This window comes from Capra hircus, chromosome 19 (genome assembly GCF_001704415.2).
Source record: "Capra hircus breed San Clemente chromosome 19, ASM170441v1, whole genome shotgun sequence".
Classification (NCBI taxonomy): domain Eukaryota; kingdom Metazoa; phylum Chordata; class Mammalia; order Artiodactyla; family Bovidae; genus Capra; species Capra hircus.
Window position 1 is genome coordinate 62,413,866 of NC_030826.1, and position 13,876 is coordinate 62,427,741.

The following is a 13,876-nucleotide window of genomic DNA, read 5'->3' on the forward strand; positions in this document are numbered from 1 at the left end:
TTTGCTCAAATTCATGTCCATTGAGTCAGTGATGAACTATCTCATCCTCTACTGTCCCCTTCTCCTTTTGCCTTCAAGCTTTCCAAGCATCAGGGTCTTCCCAAAAAGTCAACTCTTTGCAGTAGGTGGCCAAACTATTGGAGCTTTAGCTTCACCATCAGTCTATCCAATGGATATTTGGAATTGATTTCCTTTTTATCTCCTTGTTGTCCAAGGGACTCTCAAGAGTCTTTTTCACCACCACAGTTTGAAAGAACATAATTTGATTTTGGTATTGACCATCTGGTGATGCCCACGTGTAGGGTTGTCTCTTGGCTTGTTGGAAAAGGGTGTTTGGTGTGACCAGTGTGTTCTCTTGACAAAACTCTGTTGGCCCTGCTTTATTCTGTACTCCAAGGGCAAATGTGCCTGTTATTCTGGGTAACCCCTGACTTTCTACTTTTGCATTCCAATTCCCTGTGATGAAAAGAACATCTTTTGGTGTTAGTTCTCAGAAGTGTGGTAGGTCTTCATAGAACTGGTCAACTTCAGCTTCTTCAGCATCAGTGGCTGGGCATAGATTTGGATCACTGTAATGTTGAATAGTTTGCCTTGCAAAAGAATCAAGACCATTCTGTCATTTTTGAGGTTGCACCCAATACAATACTGCATTTCAGACTCTCTTGTTGACTATGAGGGGCACTCCATTTCTTCTACGGGATTCTTGCCCACAGTAGATATAATGGTCCTCGGAAATAAATTCACTCATTCCCATCCATTCTAGGTCACTGATTCCTAAGATGTCAATATTCACTGTTGCCACTTCCTGCTTGACCATGTCCAATGATTTATAGACCTAACATTCAAGGTTCTTATATAATACTGTTCTTTACAGCATCTAGCTTTACTTGCACCACCAGCCACATCCACAACTGAACATCATTCCCACTTTCGCTCAACTGCTGTGTTCTTTCTAGAGCGATTGCCCTCCACTCTTCCCCAGTAGCAGAATGGACAACTTTTTGACCTAGGGAGCTCATCTTCCGGTGTCATATCTTTTTGCCTTTTCATACTGTTCGTGGGGTTCTCATGGCAAGAATACTGGAGTGGGCTGCCACTTCCTCCTCCGTAGACTACATTTTGTAACAACTCTTCACCATGACCCGTCTGTCTTGGGTGGCTCATAGCCTCATTGGGTTACGTAAGCCCCTTCACCACCACAAGGCTATGATCAATGAAGGGGCCGTGGAATACTACTCAGCCATAAAAACGGATGGACTATTCATACACTCAAAAACTTGGATGGATCTCAAATACATGGTGAAATGGGAAAAAGTATTTTAAAAAGGTCACAAACAATATGGTTCTATTGTATGTTATTTTCAAAAGGACACAATTACAGAGATGGAGAACAGACTAGTGGTACACAGGGAGGTAGGACCATGAGTGTAACTATACAGGGTAGCACAAAAAAAGGTCTTTACATGATGGAACAGTTCTGAACCTCAATTGTGCTGGTGGTTCCATGAATCCACACACAGTAAAATGACACAGAATTACACAGTCATTGAACCAAAGCCCACTTCCTAGCTTTGGTACTGTACTATGGTTACGTCAGATGTAACCACGGTTACGTAAGACGCAACCAGTGGGGGAAACAGCACATGGGGTCACTCTGCACCATCTTCGCAATGTCCAGTGACTCTGCAGCGACTGGATCTAAAGAATAAGAAATATTACTGCAACTGCTCCACTATTTAAAAGTCTTGGCAATAGAAAAACCTGGCTTGAAGATCCAAATTCTTGTCCAACTCTACTAATGATTATCAATGTCATCCTGAGCCTCAGCTTTTTTTTTAATCCTTTCTAGAATATAAAATACCCATATACCTTTCCTCCCCCAAATTTATTATACTAAACAGAATAATGTCTATAAAACTCCAAAGAATATACAGATTATAGCTTAGGACAGATAAAAGAGAAGGAGCACGGCCTTTCAGGTCAGAAAGACTTCACTTCAAAACCACAGTCCAGTTCTGGACAGTCTCTGTGCTCCTAAGCAAGTTACTTAATCTCACTCATCACCTGTAAAATTGGAATGATATTACAATGTGGTTAAATAAACTATTTCAGAGGGTCTAACCTAGAGAAAATTCTGAATAAATATTATTACCCTTATTAACTATTTTCCCCGAAAAATGTTTAATTACCATAAAATCTATTTAATGAAAACTCTTCAGATAAAAAGGAAAGTGTAGAAAGTTCAATCAATCATGTATCAATTTGCCTTTTTTAGGACAGTCAGCATCTATTCAACAGGGCTTTTTGGTTACTGAATCACTTCACAGGGGAAGTATTAATATAATAAATATCAATAGATGCCCTAAACTCCTGCTTATATTACTTTCTTAATTAATGACACTCTCAGCTAGAGTTTAAGGATCTTGCAGCTGTATGAAAAATATCTGCTGTTATCATGACGTGAGTTTGACTGACACATTACATGCAGCACAAATCTCTTTCAGCTGCTAAGACTACTATTTGATTTCACTTTCTCCATTTACCTCATTCTATTTTGTTAGTGTAAAAAATGTGAGTTTCCTATATGATGAATATTTCAAAAGCACAGGAAAAATCTTTATTTTATGGAAGTTTTCCTGTTATGCCAAATACAGCTTATGTTCAGGTAATGAAACAGACTTACTCATTGCCACTGGCTTGACAATCCTCACTATCCAGAACACAACACCAAACTCAGAACTAAACTCTCTGAACTTAAAGTCTGTGTAGTTTATTTTCAAGATGCCCTTGAGTCCTCACCCAGAATCTGTTTATTTAAGCAGAACTCCAACTTCCAAATCTTATGACTCTGAGTAGTTCCTGGCTTAAAAAAATCAGCCATTAAAAAAAAACAACAACACATTTTGGGGACAACCAGGTAAATCTGACTATGGACTGGGTTTTGGATATTAGGGAATTATGGTCACTTTTATTAGGTTAATAATAATGCTGTGGTTATACAGTTATGATCTTACTTATTACAGATGCATACTGAAGTATTTAGGAATAAATATCATGGTATCTATAATTACTTTTAAATAGAAAAAACAAAACATCAATTAAGTAAATATGGCAAAAGGTGACAACCTAAGTTTCAAGAATATGAATGCTTATTATACTATTTCCTTTAGTTTCTCCTTGTAAGTTTTTCATAATGAAAAAGAATTTACATTTTTTAACTCCATGACAAAGACTGCCTGTCGGGTTTCCCATCCCTGTGTGAGAAAGTGAAATCAGGGTCAGAAGCAGCAAGTGGAGGGAGAAGCGGGGAGGGTAGCTGCAGTGAGACCTGTTGAGAGCTGCAAGGACTGCAAGCTGATACTGACAGCAAGGGATCCCACAGCACATCAAACGCAAACAAGGTCTGGGGCCCTGCAGAGGAGGCTGCTCGGCGCCCAGCACACAAACAAACCAGTGTGATGATTAACGAAGGCCGAGACTCGGGTCTTGTTCTTTATTACTGACTGACTGCCTAACCATGGCATTTTATCTTATATAAAAATAACCTTGCTGTACACCTGAAATTAAAGTAATACTGTAAATCAACTATACTTCAAAAAAAAAGTTACCAAACGGGAAGAGGAAAAACTTATATTTAATATAAAAGCAGAACTCTACAACTAGCAATATATACACATAAACTTTTGACAATATTTCCCAATATCTACTTCAAATGAACAATTTTACATTAAATAAGCATATCCACGTCCTTACTTATCACATAAATGGTAACAAGGAATGCACAGAATGTAATCACTGAACCACTACTGCAAGCTAACCAATTTCCCCCTCTTCCACACAGCACCGCAGTGAACACCATTCCACAGACAATGTTTTCCTTCTTTTGAAATATTTACTTGGGACAGTCTCCCAGAACTGAGATTAGTGGGTCAAAGGTATGAACATATTACCAAGCTGTGTTCTGCTTCGTACCCCCACCACCATCACAAGCATACGCTTATCTCACTGCAACCTTATCTGAGACAGTGGTTTTCTCCCCACATTACAGAAGCAGAATCAGCGCACAAAAACTGCATGTGACTAATGTGTACAATCTGGCGAGTTTGGACATACATATACTTTCATGTTACTATGATCACAATCCAGGTAACAGACCTAGCCTTCATCTCCAAGGTTTCCAGGTTAAATTTTTATGCTGTTGATCCAGCAGTTGTAAAATAACACCTGCCTTTAAACGCCAAGTAAAGCAATTAGCAAAGAGTGCGACACTCTTCCACGCGCTCCTGCACCAACAGCACCGACTCTTCCGCAACTTCTTACAAGTCATCTAATCTACTGGGACTTTGTATGTCTCCAAACGAAAAGTATCAACCTCATTAGTACTCGAGGAAGCGAAAATTAAAGACAGAGGTAATTTCTCACACATGAGATTGTCACAATGTCAAGACTGAGAGGTTCCAGTTAGTGAGATCATAGGAAACAGGCATTCTCACATAGTGCTGATATGTGACACTGTGAAATGAGATATGAGAATTTTTCATAATTTTCTAAATTATGAAAAACAGAATGAGAAACTAGGGGAAATAGTATAATAAGCATTCATATTCTTGAAACTTAGGTTGCCATCTTTTGCCATATTTACTTCATTAATTTTTTTCTGAACTATTTAAAAATGTGTGCATCTGAAACTAATCTAAAAGTGTCTGTTAAAATTATATGTATATTTTAACCCAGACATTCAACTTTTAAAACTCCTTCATCCAGGCATCTAACTTTTAAGACTACCACACAGAAACAAAGGCAGCAGTGAGAAACAATGTATGATTATCACAGGGGGAATTGTGACAAACTAGAAAGCTAGAACCACCCGAATGCCCACCAGCCTGGGAACAGCTGAGTAAATGACGGCTATCTACCCCATGGACACGGTGCAAGAGCTGGAGCTGATGCATCAACTCAGGAAGATAGCCATGATCTATATTGCTACAGAAGAAAGCAAGCAATTTTGTTATGATCACATAATTCTTTTCAATTTTTAAAGAAAGAACCCTATGTACATATGTAGTGTATTACAAGTGTTTGTGCTCACGATAGAGAAAGGTGAAGAGACGCAGCAAACTAATGGCACGACTCCCTCTCATGGGTAGTGAGCCCTTCTAAGGTATCTGACTTATTATCTGGCTTGTTAGTAACTTTTAAACGTCTATAGGTAGTAAAGATTGTACTCAGTATCTCTCAAACGCCAGTCATCTCCCAAAGTGCACAATTCTATGAAGCAAGGTTTACAGAGAGGTCACTGAATCGTCAATGAATGGTTCGACGTGTCCAGTATGTCACAGGAGTAGGTAAGGGTTCTAGCACTTTGAAAAGTTCTGACACAAAAGAGCAAACAGGAAGAGAACTTTAATTCGCGTTAAACACCTCGGCCCTCCTCCCCACTTAGATGACTGAGACACTCCATTATCCAAATCACTGAGCTGTGCAAAACTCTCACCAAGAGCGTGTGAGAACGCACACTGAACCCTTCTCCCACTCACTCCTAGACTCACTCTAGAGAATGGAGCTATCTCGAAGAGAAGGATTTCTAGTCAATGAGCACCCAAAGAGCAAGAACCTTATTAATCACTTTCCTGACCAAAAGAAAACAGGAAAAAGCACCAACGAGCATCCCAGGAGATCTCTTCTCTCCAAGGAAAATCTTCTACTGAAGGGGAAAAGAGGTCCAGCTTTCCAACTTATCCAAGCTTAACATTTTAACTAATGTGTGTTATGTGTTATAGTTCTTAAAATATAGCTCTTTGTTGACTGAAAATACTTACACACTTTCAAAGGGCATTATCCCTGTTCCCAAAGGAGTGGCAGCAACGCCACCACTCTGGAGTAGGGACCGTGCTCACGTGCACACCCATCACGCCAGGAGAGCCACCCAGATTAGTCAGCACCACAAAGTGGGGTTTTTTTCATATTAAAATCACCACTGAAATCAGTACATGAAAATATCAAATCTTACACATTACTCAATGAAATAATTCAAAATCTTCAAAGCAGAAGAGAATCTTGTTTTTAAACATACCATGCCTACAATCTTCATCAGCTTGCCCATAGTTTTTCTGCAAAATAAAAGATACAAGATAAAGTTAAGTAGTTCAAGGCCTCTTAAAACAGAGATTTCATCAAAAGGCTGCAGCTTTGTTTCAAAGTTTAATCATTAATGTTGCAAATTTACTACTCACAGACCAAGGCTAACTCATGTGCTGAGGATTACATAATCCTTTCCAAGTAAACCTCACTGCATACTTCCCTAGCCATATACTCCCTGTTTCTCACCTCCTCTAACCTCAAGTCACCAGAACCCTCTACCCCATCCTCATTCTCAGCTCCTCACTCTGCTGAGTGAACAGCTGTCCTGCAGAAACTGTCCATGAGGGTCACCACCCTGGCTGCTTACTTCCTGCCCCCCTCTGCCTCCCACCTGTCCCAGGTAGAGCCAGGCCTACCACCCGAGCAGATATGCTCCATGGCCTACTCAAGAACACCACTCTGGCAAGCCTCTTCTATTCCTCATACATCATTAATTTTTTGTTTTCTTTCAGTTTAGTCCTATAAACAAACAAGCTCTTATTTCTCTCATCTGAAAAAATCCTTTTCTTGACTTCACTTCTCCCACTAGTTTCCATTCCTTTTTGTGTGAGTGTGTGCTTCAATAGGGCAAAGCTCCTCAAGAACTGTCTGTATCATGTACTCAAATCCCTTCCATCTGACTTTCTTTTTTTTTTTTTTTCTGACTTTCTCTTAAACTCTTTTTTATCAAGCTTTCACTCCCCACACCATGTAAGCCACCAGTGGCTGCCACCATCAGATATATTTACATGCACCCATTTAGATACACTGTCATTTTTTGTCAATTCTCAATTCTCCCCGTCTATTCCAGCAATGGACATGCTGAACATCTGCTCACTTGGACAGGTTCTCCTCCTTTGGCTCCCAGGACACCCTGCTCTCATGGTTTCCCTTAGCCTCGTGGGGTGCTCTTCAGGATGCTTTGCTTCTTCTCCCCAACTCTTAAACCAGTGCCGTAAGACCAAGTCCTCAGTCATCTCCTCCTCTCTGTCTACACTCACTCCCTAGTGATCTAACCCAGGCCTGAGGCTCTTATCACCCACAGACCACAGGCTCTGAAGGTAACATCTGCAGCCCAGACTTCACACATGCACATCCAGCTGCTTACTCCGCATCTCTGGCTGGGTATCTAAATGTCATCTCAAACTCATTGTGTCCAAAACGAACTCTTTCCTATAAAACCTGCTCCCCATCCACAGAACCTCATCTTAGTGGAAGGCAACTCCACTCTTCCAAATGCTCAGACAGAAAAAGTCAAAGTGAACTATGACTGCTCTTGATCGCTCACTCTCTGCCTTCCATACACTAGGAAATCTGCTTCATTCTACCTTCAAATTATAGCCAGAACCAAGCCACTTCTCACCACCTCCATGGTTACCATTTTGATCTAAGCCACTTCATCTCTGGCCTCAGTTCAGTTCAGTTCAGCCACTCAGTCGTGTCCGACTCTTTGCAACTCCATGAACTGCAGCACGCCAGGCCTCCCTGTCTATCACCAACTCCTGGAGTCCACTCAAACCCATGTCCATTGAGTCGGTGATGCCATCCAACCATCTCACCCTCTGTCGTCCCCTTTTCCTCCTGCCCTCAATCTTTCCCAGCATCAGGGTCTTTCAAATGAGTCAGCTCTTCGCATCAGGTGGCCAAAGTACTGGAGTTTCAGCCTCAACATCAGTCCTTCCAATGAACAGCCAGGACTGATCTCCTTTAGGATGGACTGGTTGGATCTCCTTGCAGTCCAAAGGACTCTCAAGAGTCTTTTGCAACACCACAGTTCAAAAGCATCAATTCTTCGGCGCTCAGCTTTGTTTACAGTCCAACTCTCACATCCATACATGACCACTGGAAAAACCATAGCCTTGACTAGACAGACCTTTGTTGACAAAATAAGGTCTCTGCTTTTTAATATGCTGTCTAGGTTGGTCATAACTTTCCTTTCAAAGAGTAAGCATCTTTTAATCTCTGGCCTAGATTATTCTAATAGCTTCCACACTAGCCTCTTTGCATCTACGCTTAACCCTTACACTTTAAACTCTATTCTCAACAGAGACCAAATAATTCCTATTATATCAGATCACGCCATGGCCCTGCTCAAAATCCCACAAGAGTGCTCTGCCTCAAGCAGAACAGAAACCAGACCTCACAGTGAGCTGGAGACCCCACAGGGTCTGGCCACGCCGCTGTACTCCCTCACGGTGTGCTTTACTCCCACACTGTGGACTCCAGGGCTGTCCCTCAAATGCAGCGGGCACGCTCCTGCCTGAGCAAGTCTGTGCTGATGGCTCCCTCTGCCTGTAACTTAAAAATTGCAACCCTACCCCTAACCCTAGAAACCTTCAATGTTATGTCTTTTCTCATGCAAACTGTTACCTTCTAACAATCCAAAGTGTTCACTTACTTATAATGCGTATTCTTTATTGCCTGCCCCTCCACAATACTAGAAACAGTACTACGAAGGAGGGATCTCTCTTTTTCACCAACATAAAACAAATACCTAGGACAGTGTCCACCACATAGTAGGCACTCAATAAATATTTGTTGAACTGAGCGGACAGTCAAAAATGCTATACAACAGTAAAACTTTCAGGTCTTAAAAACACAGCTGCTTGCCATCAAAGATGTTCAGCAATCCCTAGCCACTTCACACAGCTCCTCAGCCCAGAATTCGGCGATTCGCAGAGGGAACGACCACCAACAGTCCCCACTCAAAGAAAAAGGTCATTTAACATGGTTTACCATTGGCTCATTGACAGTGTCTACTCACCAGCTGCAAAAAGGAGGCAATTCTATAAAGAAGACTCTCGATCTTGATGCTCTCTATCTCCAGCGGACAGGGCCCTGTAAAGTCAGCCACGGAGTACTGGCCGAGAGAAAGGAGGGCCTCTGTGCAGTGCTGGAGGGCCATCTCATAGTCCTGCCTCTTCAGGGACTCACATGCTTGTTCACATGACTTCTCAGCTCTTCTGTCTTCCATGACTCAGGGACAAGAATCCTAAAGACATGGAGAAAGAGCAAGCGGAGGTTTCAAAAACCTATTAATTGTAAATTCTAGCCCCATTCCTATCTCAGCTGGCTTAATTATCTATCTGAACAGTTACTCCCAACCAGCCTTTTGATCAAGGTCACAGCTGAGCAGCAGCTAATGATGCTACAAAATCTATACTTCCCAATTCAGGACCACACTACCAACAATGCATCAGATTTACAAGTGAGGCAAATTTATGAATGAGGCACGATGCTGAGTATTACAAAGCATAGCAAGACTTAAGGCCCCTCTTTTCTTTTATAACCAGAAGGTGGAGAAACGCTTCCTATGCCACCTCCAACTTTCAGTCTAATAATTCTGCAACTAAGGCTACAGAGAATCAAAGTCAGTATCGTGTGGGATTTTTGACCACCAATACAAAAAATTTCACAGACAAAAAAGCTGGAATCAGAAACCAAAATTCGAATCCAAATCCACTGACTCCTACGATCCGCTTCTGAGCTACAAAAAGAGCTTATTGTCACATTAAGCTGTTTGACCACCCAGTATCTATCCACCCCCTTTTCTGGTAATAAAAGCCCATGATTCCCCTCTGAGTCAATACCTCTCCCCTGCTCTGAGGAAACGTGGCCCCTGAAGAGAAGGCTCCACCAAAAACAGAAAAGAAAAAAAAAAAAAAATCAAGGGGTGTCATGTGACCAGAACTGGCCAATCCGAGTCTCATAGCCCCAAACTCAGGGACTGATTGGCTCAAGGTCAGACATGTGACCCCATAAGAACCAATGAGACATCATGAGACTTTTGCTGAGGCTTCTGGGAAATAGGCTGGTGCTCTTTCCCGCTGAATCTAAACTCTGAGCGGCTACAGGGGGTGGATATGCTGCAGTCATTTTTATATAAGCAATGCCAACAACTGAAGTCCATCCAGGAAAAGGCAGAGCTGAGTCACGGGGAGAACCTGAGCCCCGACAACTTCACTTGAGTCCCGAATCCAGCCTGCTGGGCCTGGACTTTGTAGTCAGGTGAGCCTAATTCAAATTTCTCTCTGGACTAAGCCAGTTTTGGTGCTATTTCAGGCAGCCGGAAGCTAATTGATGTGTATGTGCATATTTGATTAGTACCTCACAGGATGCGAAAAATAAACTGATAGTTCTCTTACAAAACAGTGTATATATACATGATAACTACTAACAATTAGGCCACAATTACTGATTAATAATAAAAAGTATAAAGCGAAAAATGTGGGCATTTTAATAATAACTAGTATAAAGAGAAAAAATGGAAGAAAAATGACTTAGTATCTTGACTATTGAAAATATTCCAAAACATTTGTTTAAATAATTTTATCATAAAGCTATTTCAGCAATAATAATAAAAGTAATAGCAAGAGCCATTTGCTGAATGCATGCTGTGCCAGACGCTGCTGAGATACATAATGTATACTGTGTCATCTCATTTCCTCATAATGACTTTACAAGGTGGTGTTATTATCATTCCCACTCACAGATAAGGAAACTGAAGCACAGAGAAGTGAAGCTGCTCACCCACAGTTATGATGTACATAAAGGCAGGATTCCAATCCAGACATTCTGATGTAGCTCACACTTTTAGCTAGGACACTGACTGTGAGTTCTAATGATGTTCCAGTGGAGCAGAAACTGAAGACACTCCCAAAAGCATCAATTGTGAATATAATATATCACTACTTTAACCCTGGAACAGTCTTAAGGACTAATTCCTACATAGTTCTGCATTATGACCAGCTAGTGATTACCATTTTTTATAAAAAGTGTGAAGACCTTCACCAACCTAAACCAATCACATCCTTTTGTTAAGCAAAAGTTCTAGATGGTCCCCAACTGAGGAATATATTAATTAATTAGCACCAGTTTTCCAGAAAATGATAAAATTCACACCTTCCCTGAAAGTCAACTTTATGAGAACATTCCCATCACTAAGTTGCTTTTTACCACTTTCATAGAATAGAAATTTAAAAAATTTTTTTCCATTTCAGTATAATACAAAAAAAAAGCATGAAATGGACTTTATCAAAATTAAACATTTTTGCTCTTTGAAAAATGCTATTATTAAAAGAATGAAAAAGAATGACAAGCAAAGTTAAAGACTGAGAGAAAACCAATTGCAAATTACTGCAACTGCAGAGAAAACCAATTGCAAATATCTGAAAAAGGATTTGTATCCAAATATACGCAAGAATTCTCAACTCAAGAGTAGGAAAACAGCCCAATGAAAAGCTGGGCAAAAGATTTCAAAAGATACTCCACCAAGAACATATAATGATGGCAAATAAGCACATGAAAAGATGTTCAATGGCATCAGTCATTAGAGAAACACAAAACCGTGATTAGATTTTACTATGTACCTATTAGAATGCTGCTGCTGCTGCCAAGTCGCTTCAGTCGTGTCCGACTCTGTGCGACCCCACAGACGGCAGCCCACCAGGCTCCCCCGTCCCTGGGATTCTCCAAGCAAGAACACTGGAGTGGGTTGCCATTTCCTTCTCCAATCCAAGAAAGTGAAAAGTGAAAGTGAAGTTGCTCAGTTGTGTCTGACTCTTAGCGACCCCATGGACTGCAGCCTACCAGGCTCCTCTGTCCATGGGATTTTCCAGGCAAGAGTACTGGAGTGGGTTGCCATTGCCTTCTCCGACCTATTAGAATGGCTAAATGAAAAATAATGGTAATATCAGTGACGCAGAATAGCTGGAACTCTCTTACACTGCTAGTAGGAATATAAAATGGTATAGCCACTCTGGGAAGAGGGTTGACAGTTTCTTATAAAATTAAAAATACACTTAGTGTATCATCCAGCAATCCTGCCTCCCTACAGGCAGATACCTTAAAGAAATGAAATCTATGTTTGCACAAAAATCTGTACACAAATGTTTACAGCATCTCTATTCAAAAACGTTAAAAAAAACTGGAAACAACCCAAATGTCCTTTAATTAGTGATAATAGAAAACTACTCAGTAATAAAAAGGAACAAGCTTTCAATTTATGCCATAACTTAGATGAAGCTCAAAGAGTAAAAGAACCCAGTCTAGAAGTTTACATACTGCATGATTCTATTTATATGACATCCTCAAGAAGATAAAACTAAAGGGGTGGAGAAAACGTCAGTGGTTGCAGAGATTATAGGATGGGGACAGTTAACTAAAAGGATAACATTAAGGAATTTTAGGGGGTGATAATATTCTGTATTCTGATTGTACTGATGGCTGCACAATTATACATGTTATATTAACAGAACTGTATTACTAAAGGAAAAAGTCCATTTTACTGTTTGATTATTTTAAGAAAAAAATGTTATTCATTTTTAAATATGAGTATCAGTGTCACAATGGACATGGATTTTAAAAACTGCAAAGAGATAAAGAAGGGTAAGCTTGTTAATAAATGGAAAACCTGTACTTTTCCCTGCATACATTTCAGAGGCAAGAGTGTAGCCTCAGAAAGAATTTCTCCAAACAGATCAATGAGTAGTTCACTACGTAAAAAACATATGATACTTTTGAAGAATTCCATCATAGCTAGAAAACTGGTCCAGGACCAAACGTAAATACTGGAAGAAAAATGAAATCAGCAGTTCACCACAGAGGTGGGAGGCAGAACGGCCTGGACTACGACATGTTCAGTGACAGCTGATAAGCAGGGTGGTGCTTTAGAAGCATCATTCTCATACCAGAGTGGACTTCTTTCTGCAACGGTACAAGGAAAACCAACAGATAACCTTGAAATCAAGTCAAGAAATGTATTAATACCGTTACATTTTTTAAAATATTCAATTATTATCCTTAAATTGACTTTTCTTATTAGTCATGGCCCTTTTTTATTTCTAAAAAATTAAATCTTACTTGATTAGAGACAGACTTCAAAAAACAAAAAGGAACTATGATCAAACAGCAGGAACCAATAGCAGTAACTAAAATTTCTTCAACCTAAATTGAAGATTATTTCTCTATCTCTGTCTTTTACATTTGTCTCCATTAGGGGAAAAGAATTATCTACCTCATAATTAACTTGGCTGGAATGAATCAGACTGCATTTGTAAAAGTTTTAGAAGACCGATGAGTTGTACTAAACGTTACCATTATTTCCACCTGAACAGAAATTACTAACATCCATGATCAGTCCTTCATTAGATCCCACCTTCTCTTTAATTATTAAACTATATAAATAATAAAAACCATATGAAACCTGAAGAAAAATACAATAAAATACATAAGTTTTTTACATAACTAACAAAGTTTAAACAAAAGAAGTACTATAAAAAAATCAGGGATCCATTTTCCTAAGTCTGTGAGTTGCGTTTTGTCTGCCTCACACGTTATTTTCCCTGTGGAAACCCAATTATTACCCTGAAAACAAGACTGTGTTAGAAAGTAACTGTACTGTGACGAAAGAAAAGCCAGACGGATCCGCTATTAAGGGACCCACCGCAGAGCGTGCCTCCTCCTCCCCGCTGGGCAGCACAGCAGGGGGAGACCTTGGGCCAGTAAGGTGTGTGCTGTTTCCTCGGGGGTGAGACAGACAGGGGTCAGGACGCAGCCTCTAAAATGACAGACCCAAGCTCACCAAATAACCAGGCCACTCCCAGTCTGACTACAACAGAACCTTCCCACCGTTCTCCACACACGCCCCAAGCACAGTCTGGCCTGAGTTTCTGCCAATGCCTTTGCTCAACACAAACACCCTTCCCTCCTTTCTGTGGACCTAAATCCTGAACAGCTTTAAATGCACACTTCAAGG

The 13,876-nt window shown here is 40.4% G+C and overlaps 1 protein-coding gene across 4 annotated transcripts in view; it reads right to left on the bottom strand.

Moving 5' to 3' along the window:
* The window catches only part of HELZ (helicase with zinc finger), a 151,622-nt gene that overhangs the window by 122,166 nt on the left and 15,580 nt on the right, over positions 1-13,876 (bottom strand). For all 4 annotated transcript variants that reach the window (XM_018063979.1, XM_018063978.1, XM_018063980.1 and 1 more), the window contains 2 exons: positions 8,885-9,112; positions 6,074-6,110 (listed from right to left, as the gene is read on the bottom strand). In XM_018063979.1, coding sequence (XP_017919468.1) covers positions 6,074-6,110; positions 8,885-9,094 — 247 coding nt within the window. In that variant the 5' untranslated portion in view covers positions 9,095-9,112. The remainder of the gene's footprint in view (positions 1-6,073; positions 6,111-8,884; positions 9,113-13,876) is intronic.